The sequence below is a fragment of the Rhipicephalus microplus genome, chromosome X (assembly GCF_043290135.1).
Source record: "Rhipicephalus microplus isolate Deutch F79 chromosome X, USDA_Rmic, whole genome shotgun sequence".
In the NCBI taxonomy this organism is placed as follows: Eukaryota; Metazoa; Arthropoda; class Arachnida; order Ixodida; family Ixodidae; genus Rhipicephalus; species Rhipicephalus microplus.
In genome coordinates this window covers 183,720,460-183,736,832 of record NC_134710.1, presented here as the reverse complement: position 1 = coordinate 183,736,832, position 16,373 = coordinate 183,720,460, and the positions used below count along the sequence as shown (strand labels likewise).

Sequence of the window (16,373 nt, the reverse complement as noted above, 5' to 3'; positions counted from 1 at the left end):
TTGTATTTTTCTTTTTTTTTGCGTATACCAGATTACTGTACACAATAAAAAAGTGTCCTGATCACTATGTATGTTTAATTTAACATTTTAAATCATAAAAAGACTTAAATATTACTTACGGGACAGTACGCTATGGCTCTGCGAGCGCGTGTGAACATCGTGCGGCTTGCGTTTGCGTGCGTGCCACCGTGGCGCCAACTAAAAGACATTCCGGTTAGGTATGGGTTGGGTACACAACGCCGCGCGCCCCCAAGCCCGCAAGGCCCCAAGAGAATGCGTACCCAGCACTAAAACTCCCTATGAACGATGCTAAATGTAAAGAGTTACGGCGCCAAACCTCCTGTCAGAACTCCGCCCCTATTATGTCTGGAGAGTCGACGCTATTGCTTTTGTTCGAAAGCTACGCTGACTGGTTTATAGGGTGACTGACGACCACCAGCACTACACTGTTCGTTTCCTAGGCTTGTCGTGATTCTAAGCTTCCGGTATTTTATACACTGTCTGGAGTTTCAGCAGCAGCAGCAACGACATGGCTACGTCAACTGCTTCGCCATTCAACTCGGTCCTGTGTTCTTTCTTGCCATTTTGTACCCGCAAGTTTCTTAATCTCATCTGCCCACCTAACTTTCTGTCTCCCCTTAACCCGCTTGACGTCTCTGGGAATCCAGTCAGTTGCCCTTAACGACCAGCGGTTATCCTGCCTACGCGTTACAGGCCAAGACCATGTCTATTTCCTCTTCTTGATTTCATCTATGATATAAATATTTCCGCTTTATTGCCTGACCCACTATGCTCTCTTTTTGTCTCCTAAGGTTACATTTATCGTTTTCCGTTCCATTGCTCGCTGCGTCGTCCTCAATTTAAGCTGAATCCTCTTTGTAAGTCTCCAGGTAACTCCTCCGTAGCTGAATACCGGCAAGCTGCAGCTGTTATATACCTTCCTCTTGAGGAATAGTGGAATCTACCAGTCATAATTTAAGAGTGTTTGCTAAATGTGCTTTACACTATTCTTATTCTTCTAGTTACATCAATCTCGTGGTGCGGCTCCGCGGTTCTTACCGGTTCTAATTAAATAGACGTAGTTTTTCACAACTTCAAGGGCACTATTACCTATTTCGATGCGCTCTTCTCTTCGAGATAGGTAGTAGTAATACCTAGATAATAGATAAGTAATACCTTGCTTCAAAGGAGAGACATAATTTTCTAAATTTTCAGTAAACAACGAAATGCACGCTTTGCCCCTTCTACAAGATGAGCCGTATTTTCAGCACTTGTTTCGTGAATGTCGACACTACAGCTTTCCGGAGGTCAATTTTCGGGGCCACACACAAATGACAAAAAAGAAAGGGTTAGTACGCGTTATGATCAGGTATTTTGGGGTAGGGCAAGGCAGCCTTCACTGACGCCGCCCTACTATCTGCAGGATACTGGTTCGGCAGTACCTTGTCTACATTTTTAGGTAATTTTCCAGGCTCTATTTCTTGCAAGTAGAAAAGCATTCATTTCAATCTACCATCAACATGCGCTCTATTAAGTATGCTTTCGCGTTGTATATAGTTCCAGTCTAGTCCAAAACTAAAGTTATTTAAAATAATGTCAAGGGAGAAGCCTTTACTATGAGTCTTTCCTTTAGTGATTATAGGCTCCAATATGGTCAAGTGATAACCCTTCATTGCTATATTTTTTGGCCCTGGTTGGGTGCTTGCGTTCAAAGCGATTGACAAAAAAAGAAAAAAAAAGGTGAAGCTTGCACTATGTTACGCAGGGTCTGAAACAGTTATGCTTCACTATTTTTAAGCCTAACATGGTTGCTTTTTTAGACTGTTTCTAGGCTTCAACAAGCCGATACAATAGGTTGTTTCTAGGTTGCTTGTAGGTTGTTGCTAGGCTCCAGCTAAGTATTGCTAAAATCAGGCGTTCGCACCTCTTATGGATTTGCAAATGAGTTCAACGGAAGCCCGCAAGGTGTCGGGAGGTTCGAGAAAGAGAAAGAAGACAACCATCTGTTTGTAGCACGAAGCCACAAGGAAATCCATACAGGTTTCTCAGAAATAAAAGCTACTTAGTTGTCGAAAATTTTGTCCTGGTCAGGGATGACCCCGGGCCAGAACGAATGCAACCCCGGAATCAGGCCCTAGAGGGAAATTAGACCCCGGACTAGAACGATGTTTCCGGCAACTCAGTAAGTTTACTTTCTGAGATATCTTTGCGGATTTGGTGGTGGTAGTGGTTAGAATATGAGAAAAGGCACCTAATTTCTGCAACCCGGTCGGGAGCACGGCGCAGTGCCTTTGCGGATTTTCTTGTGTTTTCGTGCTACAAACGGGTCACTGCCTTCTTTCTCTCTCTGCTCTCATATATCTACGCGCACGTCGTTATTCGCGTCGACCTTCTATCGCTTCGGGATCTTGTCGCAGCCGCCCTTTTCGTATAGTATTCTCTCGTGCGTACTCCGGGATTTCGTTTCGCCGCCGACGCTCTCGCACCACCGCCTGCATACAGTCTCTTCCACAGAACGAAGTAGGAGTGCATGCGCATTCGTCGTTGAGGCCGCGATATTCCTTTACTCGGGGACAACTTTTCTTGGCAATGAAGGGAACGCAATGGGGGACGTACTACACATGTACTTCTACACGAAGTAGTCCAGTGTGGCTCGCGCTTAAAATGACGGCCGTGTTTGAATTATACCATCACATAACGTTTGCTACATCTGCTTAGACAGCCATTTGCGAGTGAAATTCGTGACAAGTTCCTTGGTGGAGGTGTCAGAACAGCTGGATGGCGATGAGCGCTCTCCGAAAGACGAAGACGCCATTTTCAATTTTAGGTATAAGTAAAACATGTGACGTTTTGGCACGTGCAAAAAGCGTGAACGACACCAAATGAAGTAAATGAATCATGAATATGTCTTTGGTGTGTGTGTGTTGTGTCTCCCTGTAATGAACGCTCTGTAGGAAATAATGGAGTGTTGTTTTTGTGATTTTCACGTGGAAATACGGACGCAGTTATGAAACTTAATTCTTCAGCGGTGGTACATCCCCAGATTCTCTTCGTACCCTTCCTTTCATTGCCAAAAAAGTTGTCCGCAAGTATAAAAAAACGGTTTCGTTCCGTGTCAAGGATAGTGTACGTATAGCCGTGACAGCGTTGAAGAGCAGATGTGCCACATTTATGGCATTAGCAGCTGCTAGTTAATGCGAGGCACTCCAAACAATTTTTTTTGAACACACCAGACGTTGTAGGATTGACTTAAACAGCTTCGTGGTTGAAAACGCAGTGTCACTTGCTTAGCTACACTTCTCTACCCGCGGCCACAGTGTCACAGACCTAAATAATATTCAATTTGCAAATGAAACTTGCAGGCATTCCGAGCGCCCGAAATAGCTGAACAATGAGGCATATTATTGTGCGTTGCTATCGTGAATGAAAAGCCAAAAGTTGCAATGCATAAAGCTTTCTTCGTGCACAATGATCCAGTTTTTTTTACGAGGCTGGTCCTCATGCTGGTCAGCGCGAGAATAGAAAGTGTTGAATAATTTGCGGTCAAAGCACAAGAGCGCCACTGGAACAGAATGCGGGCGTGCGGCGAACAGGAGTGTAACACCACACAAATGAAGAGTTTGCCACTCTGAAAAAGCCATTTAGTATACTATAATCTTATAAAAAACAATTGCAGTGCAGCGGTAATCGCGCTCCCTCTTTGCTTGTTTCGTACAAGACATCGTGTTGCATGCAGAACAAACTTTCATATGTGTTTCAAGCTCTTGAGCATAAATAATGTTTAATAATTTGTGTATATATGGCTTCTTTTGCTGTATATTAGTGTTGTACGAAGGTCTGGCTGTTCGGTGGATTCAATTTTCGAGCAAGCTTTATTGAAGGAGAGCCTATTAATGGTGTTGCCTGAAACCAGTGAATTTTTGTTTCTGAAAGTACGAGTCAGCAATGAGCAAGCAATATATCTGCGTGAGTATATATTTAAAACTAAGTTGCGCTTACTTTGCGCACCAGTTAAGAGTTGTAAAATTTTTTACAATGTACGCCTTATGTCACGCTCTTTTTATAACCCGAGTGCCGGCTTCGTGTATACAAAGATGAACAAAGGCGAGCATACGCAGAAGCTTCACACGTGGAAATGTACCTAATACTTGCCTACATACGTGTATGAAGCTCGGCGTTATTTATTCTGTAACTGCGGATAAAAAAGAAGTTTGTAGGAAATTAGACTAAAAAAAAGAATGCCGATGTTCATGGATGCAGTGTTAAATATATTCAAGCTTTTAAAAAATGTCTGACAAGAAAAGTAAAAAAAAAAACTAATGAAAAGAAAACGCAATTGTATAGCATGTTTATAACCTCACCGAGGAAAAATGGGGGGCGGAAAGGGACTCTACAATACGTCAGGTGATGTTGCTGTTTTGGAAAAAAAAATCTTTTTGTGGATTTCATACACGAGTCATTCCTGAAGCGTATATGACGTCTGGTTTCGACAAACACATCAATGCTGTTCTCCAGAATGACTGATCTGGAATCTGCACGCAATTTCTGCAATTTGCTTTTTTTTCCTACGGCTATCGTTTAACTGAGCGTGACCGCATAAAGTACACCACACGCGCACACACACCTAAATACACGAAACGCTTGAGTGTACTTGCATGTCTGCGTGAACGGTCTCAAGCGTTTGTTAAGAAAATAAAAGCAAAAATTGTATGGGATGAAGACAGTCACGTACGTGCCGCACCACGTGTTTTATACGCCTGGACTAAAAGAACTTGTAATTACTACTTTCATTATAAATGCTGGAGTTAATGCACATCAGACGACGCAATTTTTAGACAGCAGGATACGCGGAAATCGACCCAGTATATGCGGAATCGAACATGACCATCTCAACTATAAAAAAAGAAAAATCATTACGATTGCTGTTATTTTCGTCTAGGGAACCCATACGGGCACCGAAACGTGAAACCTTTCACGCTTTATTAGTTGCACCTATTGGCGAGTTGTATATTTTACCATGCTTTTTCATTGCCAGATGGGCATTTGTCACGCTCTTGATTACGTACACCACGACCCGCCGCAGTGGTCTAGTGGCTAAGGTACTCGGCTGCTGATCCGCAGGTCGCGGGATCGAATCCTGGCTGCGGCGGCTGCATTTCCGATGGAGGCGGAAATGTTGTAGGCCCGTGTGCTCAGATTTGGGTGCACGTTAAAGAACCCCAGGTGGTCGAAATTTCCGTAGCCCTCCACTACGGCGTCTCTCATAATCATATGGTGGTTTTGGGACGTTAAACCAATCAATGATAACGTACACCACATACGTTCCCGCTCTATTATATCACGGTGAGCTTGGCTGACATGCTTTAGCTCAATGATTTTTGCTCTTCATTGGCTTAACCTCTCGTTCTCTTTTCTTTTAGGGTGAAACGAGTGCATGGTACACCAGCATTCCCGCATGCAACTCTCTTTTTAACTTGGGACGCCGCCGACGGGGTGGAGTTAAGTCCCAACCTCGGCAGCCTAAGCGCACGGACGTAGCCACTTGCTTTACTGCGATGGATCGCGCTAAGACTCTTTCTCTGTGCGCGTAGCCTCTGTAGTGAGCCGAGGCGCGTTCGCCCCGCCATCTGTGGGTGGCCCGCTCATCCAGGCCGGCAGCGCCGCCAGTCGCGAGCGAAAGCAGCAGGCGGCCCTCGGTTCGCGCATCCCCGCTGGGCCACCCGGTGTTTGCGCTCTTCCGGCGGACTACGCGAACGCTCGCCGAGCCCCGCTTCCATGGAATCCGCACGTCGGGCGTCCGGCGCCCCGGCTCTGCTCGCGATTACGTTCGCCCTGATCGTCAAAGGTGCCCCGAGCGAACATGGTGAGTGTTGCAGCTGTGTCAACCACCCTGTTCTACTTTCTCCCCGTATCCTGTTTGTGCTTCGCTACTCAATTGAGAACTTTCAGTAAACTTCTTATCGAAAACTATAAAAAGTCTACTGAAAGAGACCCGCCGCTTCGGTCGCTGCCTCGGGCTCCGGCTGACAGTAAGGCAACACGCTTGCGTTGGCTTTTTTCAGTGAAGACATTGTCAGTTGAAGAAACACTTCGCGTGTGACAGAGAAAATCTTTAACAGGGACCATTCGTTCTAGGCTGTCGGAACGGAAGAGTGTTTCGGAATAGGTTTGTCTACCGATTGGTCAGTGAAATGTTACTGCCATCTACGGTACATGTTGCGGTCGAGCTTAAATCGGTCACGGTGGTCAGCTGGCAACTCTTCTCTGCCAGCCTAATGTTGAGCCAATTTTGTGATTAAATATGCATTTTTATAGAGTTTTGAGGAATACAAAGAAAATACCAGCCTCACTCGCGCACTCTGCAGAAAAAAGCAGGAGTTTTTTTCTTTGGCAGGCATTTTAAAACAAGAACTTGGCTTTTACTTCTTAAAATAGCACGCCATGAACAAGTTTTTTGGTGACAGTAAAGATAACTTTTTAAATACAAAACCTGCTTTTCATTGAATGCATTACTGTCATATAGGCTTTCTCGTAATCTGAAAGAAGTTCTGTGAGTAGTGTGAAAGGCCATTCAAACCGAATAAAACAAAATAGTAATCGACAAAACACAGTGACCACAATATGGCGGCTGCTGTGAAACGAGCTTGATTCTGTATGAACAGTAGAAAAATGTCTATATCGCACTATAATTCATAAGGGCGATAAATAACAAGGACGAAGTATTCATCATGCCTGAAAGGAAACTGTGAAGTAAACGAATAGCTGATGAGGACAAGCCGCATTTTTTTCATATCTGGCTGTGCAGCAAGTACTTCACAAGCATGCAGTCGTAAACACTTTATGAAAATTACGCTTGAAACATGCTCGAAAGCAAAGCTCATTCGCGTGAATGTTCATTTCTTGACAACGTACTCAAGGAAACCTCACAGTTTTTTTTTACATTACTCAAAAAATAAAGTGAGGATAACAGAAAAGAGCAATCTATCGCGGAACTAGTAGCGAAGTGAATGCATGAAAAGAACAATGTAGCCGTTACCCGCTCAGTTATCGGTGTACAAAGGGTTGATTTTTTTCTTCTATTTATAATGAAGGGCGTCTTGAGACTGCCTGCATTTTGTTTTTGTTTTTGAAAACTATTTTTTTCAATCAGTTTGTTTTTACTCTTTGCCTGCTAGCAGATATAACACGCACGCAAAACACTAATAAAAAAAACTTAAGAAAGCACTTTAGTGTATAGGTTTATATTAAAGAAGCATCAATCGGCAAACTAAAAGTTACGTCTTTTGTACATTCCTGCAGCATGTTTTTACTTTTGCATTAGTCGAACTATGTGCATGAAAAACGCGTGTCTTGTTTTCCAAAATGTTTGCTGTGACCATCATAATCATAACTACCTTGTCAGAGACGAGCAGCCGGCGCGACACACCTGAATCATACTCTGTGTAACAACTTCTTTTTATCATACAGATTATCGATGACCAATGCGAAATAAAATCTCCTGCAATCTTAAGCACTTTATTTTCCGGACACTCTATACCGTGATTCGATATCACTAGAAGCAAACAACTTCATATTTATAGGTACGTCGAAATAATAGGAATAAAGCCGACCGTGGTCGTGGCAAAACTGTCAACAAGTTCAGACTGAACACTTAGTGCTCACGAAGTAAACCATTTCTTAAAGGTTTATGGTGGCTTGCTAAGCAATCACTGGTCTAGATAGTAAGAAAAAAATCGAAGAAAAGCTCATTGTCGAGCTTTAAAACACAGGCTACAAACTGGCCTATGATGTATAGCTTGTATTGAAGAAAATTGGTATCTTGTTATGTTACATCATGTCACACAAGTACGGAGAGAAGCGCAACATATTTGAGTTCTTCATAGCTTTAAACAGCAAACGCAGGTGGTACAGAAGAGAATATAATCATCAACAACCACTGAAACTGCCAGTGCGCTGACACTTCCCTCTTACAAAATGTTACATAAGAAAGCATTCATTTTTGAAATAATATGTGGCGATAAGTAAGAGAAAACAGTAGATGAAACACAGTGATGAAGCACTAAGGATAAACCCCTGTTCTAGGAGTGAACAGCCAAACTAGTTTCGGTCTCTATTTGAACTTAATTATGCGAAATGCTTTCTATAATTGCCGCTCACAATTCAAACAGTTATGCATTGTGAAACGAGACATTTACGTTTTACTTAATGCAGCCCTCATTCAGGTGAACATAATAACAGCGTGGAATATTAATTAAATCAGTCCCCCGTACAGTGCACACGGGAAGCGCAAAAGACAAAGCGCAGTGCGTATACACAGGCGACTGCGTTGTTGCGTGCGTTCAATATATCGAACTTTGCGCTTTCAGGATCACATTTATATTTACGCGAAATTCTGAGTTTCTGCGGAATATTTATGAGGTTAAAATCTTAGATAGAGCATGAATTTTAGTTTTTTTTTCTTCTTTTTTTCTGCGTGCTTTTGCAACTCAAGGCAGCGAAATTCTTCTCGGGGTCTTGCATTATACTTCGAAGGCACTCGCTTGAATAAAATGCCGTCGCTTATAATGGCGTTCTGAGAGACAGAAGTAATTTGTAGCTGCACAGCGTCATCTTTCCTCTCATCGCTGATGCAGGATAAACAGTGTGTTTGCTGTTTCAAAGGTATGAATGTATTGTGTTGTTCGGTGTAAGCTTCTTTGTGTAAGCCTTTACTTGTATCAACGCGTGGTGCGATCATCAGTTATATAAATATATACTACGAATAATGGGACCAAAAACGCGTTGAATGATGCCCAATTTTATGAGTACGTACACAGAAGGTCAGTCCTTGTGTGCGTTTTCTTTCGGTTCCTTTGATACAGAAGCTTTAAATGTGAATATCGGAAAACATTGGAGCGCACGATAATGTATTTCCAGGTACCACTGTGGAATAGAAAACCCAAAGCACGTAAAATAGAAGGTTGTGTAAAACCAATCAGTATAGTAGCTTAAAAAAAGAAGGGAAGCTTGGAGGCTTGCGGCAATGACAAGCCATTCTCCAAGGAATGTCGCTGAAGCGGACGTTTCGACAAGGACGCTTTTAAGATTCGTCAAAACTGCAGCTGCATTCCTTATCAGGTGTCTTTATCCACGCTAGAGTATCTTATAGATATATAGTCGGAGTTGTTTGTTTTTGCATTTTTCTTGTTTATGCTACATTTTGTTTGCAGAGATCTGGTTCTTCTGTAAGTACACCAATCTTGAGAAGATAATCAACAAAAACTAATAGCGGCCACTTTATTAAAGACTTCACTTTGCTTGTCATCCTATCAGAGAAGCGCGTATGCATCGAAAACAGTCGGCTGACAGTTATATTACGTCACGCGATCCGTTATCGTCATTTTGCATCATAAAGCACGTGCTGTATGTGGTTAATACTTTTACATCAAGGTTCAATGTTCATAGCGACATCAGAATAATTTACTATACAATTTTCTGAGCACCTTTTTATAAGAAGTCCAACCTTATATACTATGCTCTGAGAGGTGGCCATCTCTGATTCTATCTCCTTCCCGGTGGCGTTGTGTTGCTCTTTGGCGTCGCTCCTCCATGATGGCTTCCGCAGGGCGCCTTATTCCACCTTAAGAATTTAGCGTCGTGTGCTTCGGCTTTTAGCGCACCATACCGTGTGATGGCTCGTCACTTTGCCTTGATTGCCACGAGTTGTGACTTCACGAGTTCCCCCTCAGGTCGGCTCACTCTACACGTTTTGCAACACTCTTTCCGGGGCTTGTTCACGCCGACAACCCGCATATGTCGCGTGACCAAGTGTGCCCCAGGTCTACCGCTCTCCAACAAAAAAGCTTTAGTCGGAAATTTACAGCTTTAGCTCAATCGCTGCCTGCTTCATCTTTTACACGCGTGCCATAAATCACAACACTGCAGTTTACAAGAAGGCAGCGGCGTTGCATGTCAGGATGCACTGAGAAAAACAATTTGTGATAATGATGTGCTGGCGTGGACTGTGATCGCGAGACAGTTTTCTCTGTGGCAGTGAGCGGGCATGTTCCGTTCACCACTCTCAACGCTGGTTGGTTTAATGTATATTTAGGCGCTGGTGGAATGATGGCAGGTCCTTCAATTTGCCAACCGCGGTGCATGACACCATGCCCTTTCAATAACGTGGCACTGAGCGTCTAAATTCCAGCTTCCCCAGCACCGCGAAAGAGCCGTATACTTGAAAAAAATTGCCCGCAGCTTCCCTCGGGGGAACACTGAGGAGGATGCGGAGCATATAATTGGTTATCGGGGTGTTAAAGTGCGAGTTACTTGGGTCGATGGCTAAATTGGTTAACGTGGTTGTGAAATGGGGTGTTAAATTGCGACTTACTTGGGTGGATGGCTAAATTGGTTAACGTGGTTGTAGGAGGGGGTGTTAAATGAGTGAACACGTACACACGTATGCGAAAGGACGGCACTGGTCGAAGGGACGTCGATCATTGTGTTTGTGGATTCGTTGGAATTCATTTCACCGCGACCTTGGACGTCGACGCGCCGTACAAACCAACCGACGAGCGGCAACTGAGCGAGCGAGCGCCGACCTTGAGTATATATACAGCGCGACGGCGCATGCACTGTCAGCTGTTGAATGTTCTCGAAGGAGAAGCGCGCGCGCGGCACAGATGGCGACGGCGCGACGGCGCATGCGCTGTCAGCTGTCGAATGTTCTCGAAGGAGAAGCGCGCGCGGCACAGATGGTGGGCGACGGCGCGACGGCGCATGCGCGCGCGTCAGCTGTCGAATGTTCGAGAAGCGGTGCGGACGGCGCACTACAAGGCGCGAGTATAAGATGCTTCCGCATCTAAAATTGATGCGCCAGTTTTCTAAGACTTGTCAATGAACTGAAAGAGAGCTGTCCATGTCAGTAAAACGATGAAAGAAGCGAATAATACTTTTGTATACAGCAGAGTAAACAAGTAAGCATTGTAGGGTGCCGAATGTACCAATAGTTTTCCTTAAGGGAGCATTATAACTAGTTGTTGGACTTTCACACGCGTCTTGTGTATATATAGATATATAATTATACATAGGCCAAAATGCACTTACGGAACAAGTATGAAAGATACACACGAATATATGTTTTTAGTAGCAAGCGTAATCAAAACCAATAATGAGCAAAACGGCAGTATTATGTGTACAGCGATACGCATCGAAGCATCCATGTTCGTCATAAAGTTCCTGGTTATGTTTTCATTCACTTTTTGAGGTATACTATGAATGATCAGTTCAGATTTACGACAACACTCTTTCAAACTAGGTATGCTAAAAAAACGGTCATGTTTCGAAAGTTATAGGCAATGGTAGCAGAGGTAGCAAAACACTCTCATATGCATATAATGCTTCGAGAAATCTGGTTGAAGAGTTCTAGTGTACGTTGCATGCGCTGAGCGTGTCGGTATTTGTGCTCACTCAGTCACTGTCACCATCGCCCAGTTTTCCGCCCTCCTCTGCCGTACCCGGATGCAAGAAGAGTGCACGTGGAATCGGGTGCACTTCATCATATATGTTAGGCACTAAACCCTCTAACCTCCTCTATTAGAAAAGTGTGTTCGTTGCATTACCTTATTATAATAGTATGTACCTTAATGCTAAGTGAAAGTTGAAAACCAAGGCATGGGTAACAACATTTTTGCATATTGTTGTCTTCTGATGTCACGAAAATGCATAGGGACAGAAAAGTATACTTGTTAAAGCTAATTTCAGCCTGAGAATCGCTTGTTGGAAACAACATATCTGCTAAGTCACACAATGTATAGGTAAGCTAGATTGTTCTCGAGGGTCAACATTGTAATTGAAGTGATGTTCATCAGGATGCGTTTCCCAAACACACTATCAAGTACATGGGCAAGAACCTGAGTTGTGACGAACCTCACTTATTTAGTTGATTGATTGATATGTGGGGTTTAACGTCCCAAAACCACTATATGATTATGAGAGACGCCGTAGTGGAGGGCTCCGAAAATTTAGACCACCTGGGGTTCTTTAACGTGCACCCAAATCTGAGCACACGGGCCTTCAGTTATTTAGTGTAAACTACACTTAGTGACTACTGCAGTTGGCACATGTGACGCATGAAAAGTTATCCGTAGTTTGGGTCTTTGAAGCAGGTCACGTGATCATCAAATTTGTGATTTAAAATACAAATGCATAAGTAGTTTTTATATGTATACTGACAAAAATAACGCATTTCATTTAAAATTAATCCTTCCTCCTTTTGACAACAGTCCCCAAACGTATTTCATCAAGTGTTTTGACAATGTTTGATGTGAATAAGGGCTAGTGTCCAAACATATGGGTGAAGTCAACTTATGCGGTTGGTGCGAAAACCAATACAGTTCATTACGAGAACTCTTTGGTATCGCTAGATTGTATTAGAAGGTTGTATAGTGCTTTGTTTTAACGTTCTGTACCTTGGGTCAGCGTCTCTGTTGGTAAACGCCAGTTGACTTGTTTTTGGGTAGACGTTTTGACCTTCATTGGAGTCGCATTGCCTGCTACAGATGTAATGGGTGCCGCCCCTTTGTTAGCTAGCTTTCTTAACTGAGCTGGGCAACCTCAGTTCGGAGCAACCACGATCAGTGGGATAGCTGCGGTTAGGCTTTTCGTCTAAATTGATGAAATTGCGGTTTACGGGAACTGCGATTTTCCGTAGCTGAGGTAAGCGTGCCCGTGTAGATATGGTATAACAGGGTTGAATGTTCGAGAAGTGTTGTAGTAGTTCATGCGCTGACTGCAATGCTGCGCATCTTTTTTTGCTTTACAATCTCACAAAAAAAATGGGTCAGGCATATGAGAAACTATCGTTGCGTGAAACACTGAGGGCATTGTTTAAAAGAGAAACTGTGTCACACTTGGCGTGCTTCATCGAGTGCGTACTTTCGTGGCGAAATTTGTAGGTGAAAAGTCACGACATTGCCATTGTCGCTCTAGAGCGACGAATTAACGTCGCTCTAGAATTAGGCGGATACAGGAGCTAGCGCGAACGTGGACTTCGCTTCCCTGGTTAGTTCGACCAAGCAGGTGCAGCAAGCCAGAAACCACAACAGAGGAGGAGTTCAAAGGTTGCTTAATGAAAAAACTGTGCTCAGTTTACCCCACTCGTTGGCCTGAGAATATGCTTTTTAGCGCTTAACGCAGTCGTTATAACCCGCGCGTCTGTAGAGGTATATTTTAGATGTGCAACATATGAACTGACAAGCGTGCTCTATCTATCAGGATTTTGGGGTGACATCAATACCGCGCTTGAATGGGCCAGACCCGGTGACAGCGACAAATAGTAAGACCAAGCTTCACTTTTCGAGCCCCGGTGAAACAGGCGAGGTCCGGCGAAACTGCTGACATTTTCAGAGTTTTCATCCTGTTCGAACAAACTAGGAGAAAGGCTTTTGTTTTTCCCGCTCAAGAACAAAATGCAACAATGTAAAGCAATTTGTTTTTACTTATTCGTACCCTTGTCAGTGTGAAAATGGCCTCATTGCACAAATTTTGTTTATTTTCATTGAACCTGTATTCTTCATAAAGGCATCTCGGGTGTCTCGCACAAAGACAATGAAAGAAAAAACGCAACACTGTTGAGAGGTACACTGGTCTCAGAAAAATATAGAACTGTTCTGGTCGGTCCTTCTAAACTTTGAGATGTATCTACTATTTATTTTCATTATTTTCTAAGAGGTCAATATTGATGCTAAGGAATTTGGCGAAAGCTCGCTAAAGGTATAGCGTCTGACACCACCAATACAAAAAAAAATCAAAATGCCACTTCTAAGTACAATGTACTTAGAAAATTATATTGCTATAGTGACAATCACTGTAGTATAAACAACAGTGTTGCGTGACATCATACTACAACCTTTCATTGTTGCGCGTCATGCGCAGTGGTTGCATAGAACACAAGCGCATATAAAATTTAAAAATATTCAGAATGTTCTGGGCTACTGACACACGAAATGTTTTCTTTTTTTCTCAAAGATCAAAATAAAATTTAATCATCATCAGCAGCATCCGGACTACACCTAGTACAGGGCAAAGTCCTTTCGTCTTTTTCGGCCACAGAATGATCCTGTGCTTGCTGTGGCATCGTTACCCCTAAAAACATATTAATTTCGTCTTCCCAGCCAAATTCCTGCCTCCAATTCACGCGCTTGCCTTCTCTTGGATTCCATCCTGTCGCTCTTAATCACATGGAGTTAGATTACCGACGTGCTACAGGCCATGCCCATGCCTATCCATTCCTTCTTGATTTTGACTCAGGTGTCCCGAACACCAGAGTCTTCCATGATCCACTTCTCTTTCTGCGTGTACCTTCACGTTACGCTTATCACGTCTCTTTGATGACATAATTCAGCATAAACAACAGGGTCATAGCCAAGAATCCTTTTTCGGGCGCCAGCCTACTTTATCTATGTTCATGCGTGCGTTTGTATGAGTGCATGTAGATATTCACAAGAAACTGAAAATTTGGGGGGGGGGGGCGGCTTTTAACCTGCCCAACCACCTTCTTTTTGGCTACGCCCGCAATAGGGAAGAGTGGTTGCGCAAATACAAAACATAAAACTTAAAATGAAAACGTAAGCAGACGCAGTTAAACTTCTTAACAAACATGGAAATACTTTTGTCGTTTCCTCAAGATGACATATTGAAAACAGCAGCATGTATAATTTGAAAATATTAAAGTACTTCCACCCTGTTCATTCCAACAAATTGTCAGAAAATACATCAAGAAGTCATATTTATTAGACTTTCTGGTCTAATTGGTCTTGCGTCAATGTCTTGTTTTAGGTTTTTGCTGCAATAACTCAACCTACATTTTGTCACTGCAAGCCATGTATGCGTCCTTGTGTGCAAACTGTTGTGAGCGAGTAGTGGGATAAATGAATTTTGTATACCGCGAGAAGGCTAGTTGGCGCGATAGAATGAAAACGGGAAATAAAACACAGCAAGCAAAAGAATAGTTCTTTTATTCCAAGTTCAGAAAATATACTCAAAAGAACAAAACAAAACGATCTAATGTGAGCCAAATGAGGTTTTTAATCCTGAAGACGGAAACAGGGAATAGTGTCTAAAGCACAAAATATTAAGGGGGGAGGGTCAAATTATATTGAAAGCATTTTGTGCATTCATATAGAACCATTATGTAATTCGCAGTAGTGTCGCTGTTCCTTTTTTTTCAGTCAAAGCATAGCATGCCCCTTTTTTAATTAGGAAACAATATTTCCATGCATTTGCCTTCTGTGATGTTTATGGCGAACATCCCAGCCAGTGGTTCCCTTGTTGAAAAAAAATAGCGATTCTTTGCCCACGCATTACGCGAAGGATTAGTGAAGCCCAGTGGTGGCCGCAGAAAGCTCTGTGAGCAGCACATAGAGCTAAGGGAGCCTCAAACGAGCGACATAGTGTGGTGCGGCAAACTTGACGATGCAGAGGGTCCCGAAAGAAGCTCCCATAATGATGCGGCCTGGACAACGGTGCATGCGACGTGGCCTGCTCCGACCACACGCAACGCTGACTTTGGTCTGCGTTTCGTATGCTTCGCCGCATTTTGTTCGGTGTCGTCACGAGCATCTGGATTGCGCCGCTCAGGTCCAGACACCAGACCCCGCTTTCATATGCCAGCTAATTGTAAAAACAAACGAGTGCAGTTCACAAGCACGGGCTCATACAAGATTGTCCGTCGGAAGAGAGAGATGCTGGGGGAAAAAATATGATGATCATAAGGAAAGCTAATGAACAAAAGAAGGAAGAAAATTATTGCGAGCTTGATAACCCACTAAAAATTAAGAATTCACCATGATAGAGAATGATCGAAATAATCTTTGAAGCCACGTTTGTTTATTTCTGTCTCAAAATTTTGTGTCTTGTGATAATGGTTTGATGCTAAGCAGCATCATTTTCCTGACGTTGTTTTGTCGGATAATTATTAGCCACAAGCTGTGCGTTTCGGAAATCTCTCGGCGCTGGTAACCATGTGGCTCGAGGCTCTTATATTAGCCTTGCTTTGTGGTTATTGGAGTAACGTCTTCGCGATGGTCTTGCTTAACTTCGGGGTCGTCGGCGTCACAGCTGTAATTATTACCAGCCACGCGTACATAACATGCAGCCATCAAAAATAACAAAGTAGAAAGAGCGAGTCAGCAGTTGGAAAGCTACTACAAGGATTAAATGACTGTTTGCTTTAAGGGCAAAAGATTACAAGGATCAGCGCAAAGAATGGCGAAAACGGCCTGTTTAGGTTAAGTTAGTTGCATAAGGCGAAGGAAGCTAGTGGATTGCAGCGGACGTAACGTTTTAACTTTTGCACACTTTGTGGTATTGTGCAGTATTCGCGACTGTTTATG

At 43.2% G+C, this 16,373-nt stretch overlaps 1 protein-coding gene across 2 annotated transcripts in view; it reads left to right on the top strand.

Moving 5' to 3' along the window:
• The first annotated feature begins 5,638 nt into the window (after positions 1-5,638).
• LOC119177243 (nephrin-like) overlaps positions 5,639-16,373 on the top strand; it is a 710,418-nt gene continuing 699,683 nt past the window's right edge. Inside the window, exon 1 of one of the 2 annotated variants that reach the window (XM_075878329.1) lies at positions 5,639-5,863. In XM_075878329.1, the coding sequence (XP_075734444.1) occupies positions 5,776-5,863 (88 nt within the window). In that variant the 5' untranslated portion in view covers positions 5,639-5,775. The remainder of the gene's footprint in view (positions 5,864-16,373) is intronic. The other variant, XM_075878328.1, reaches the window with a different exon arrangement.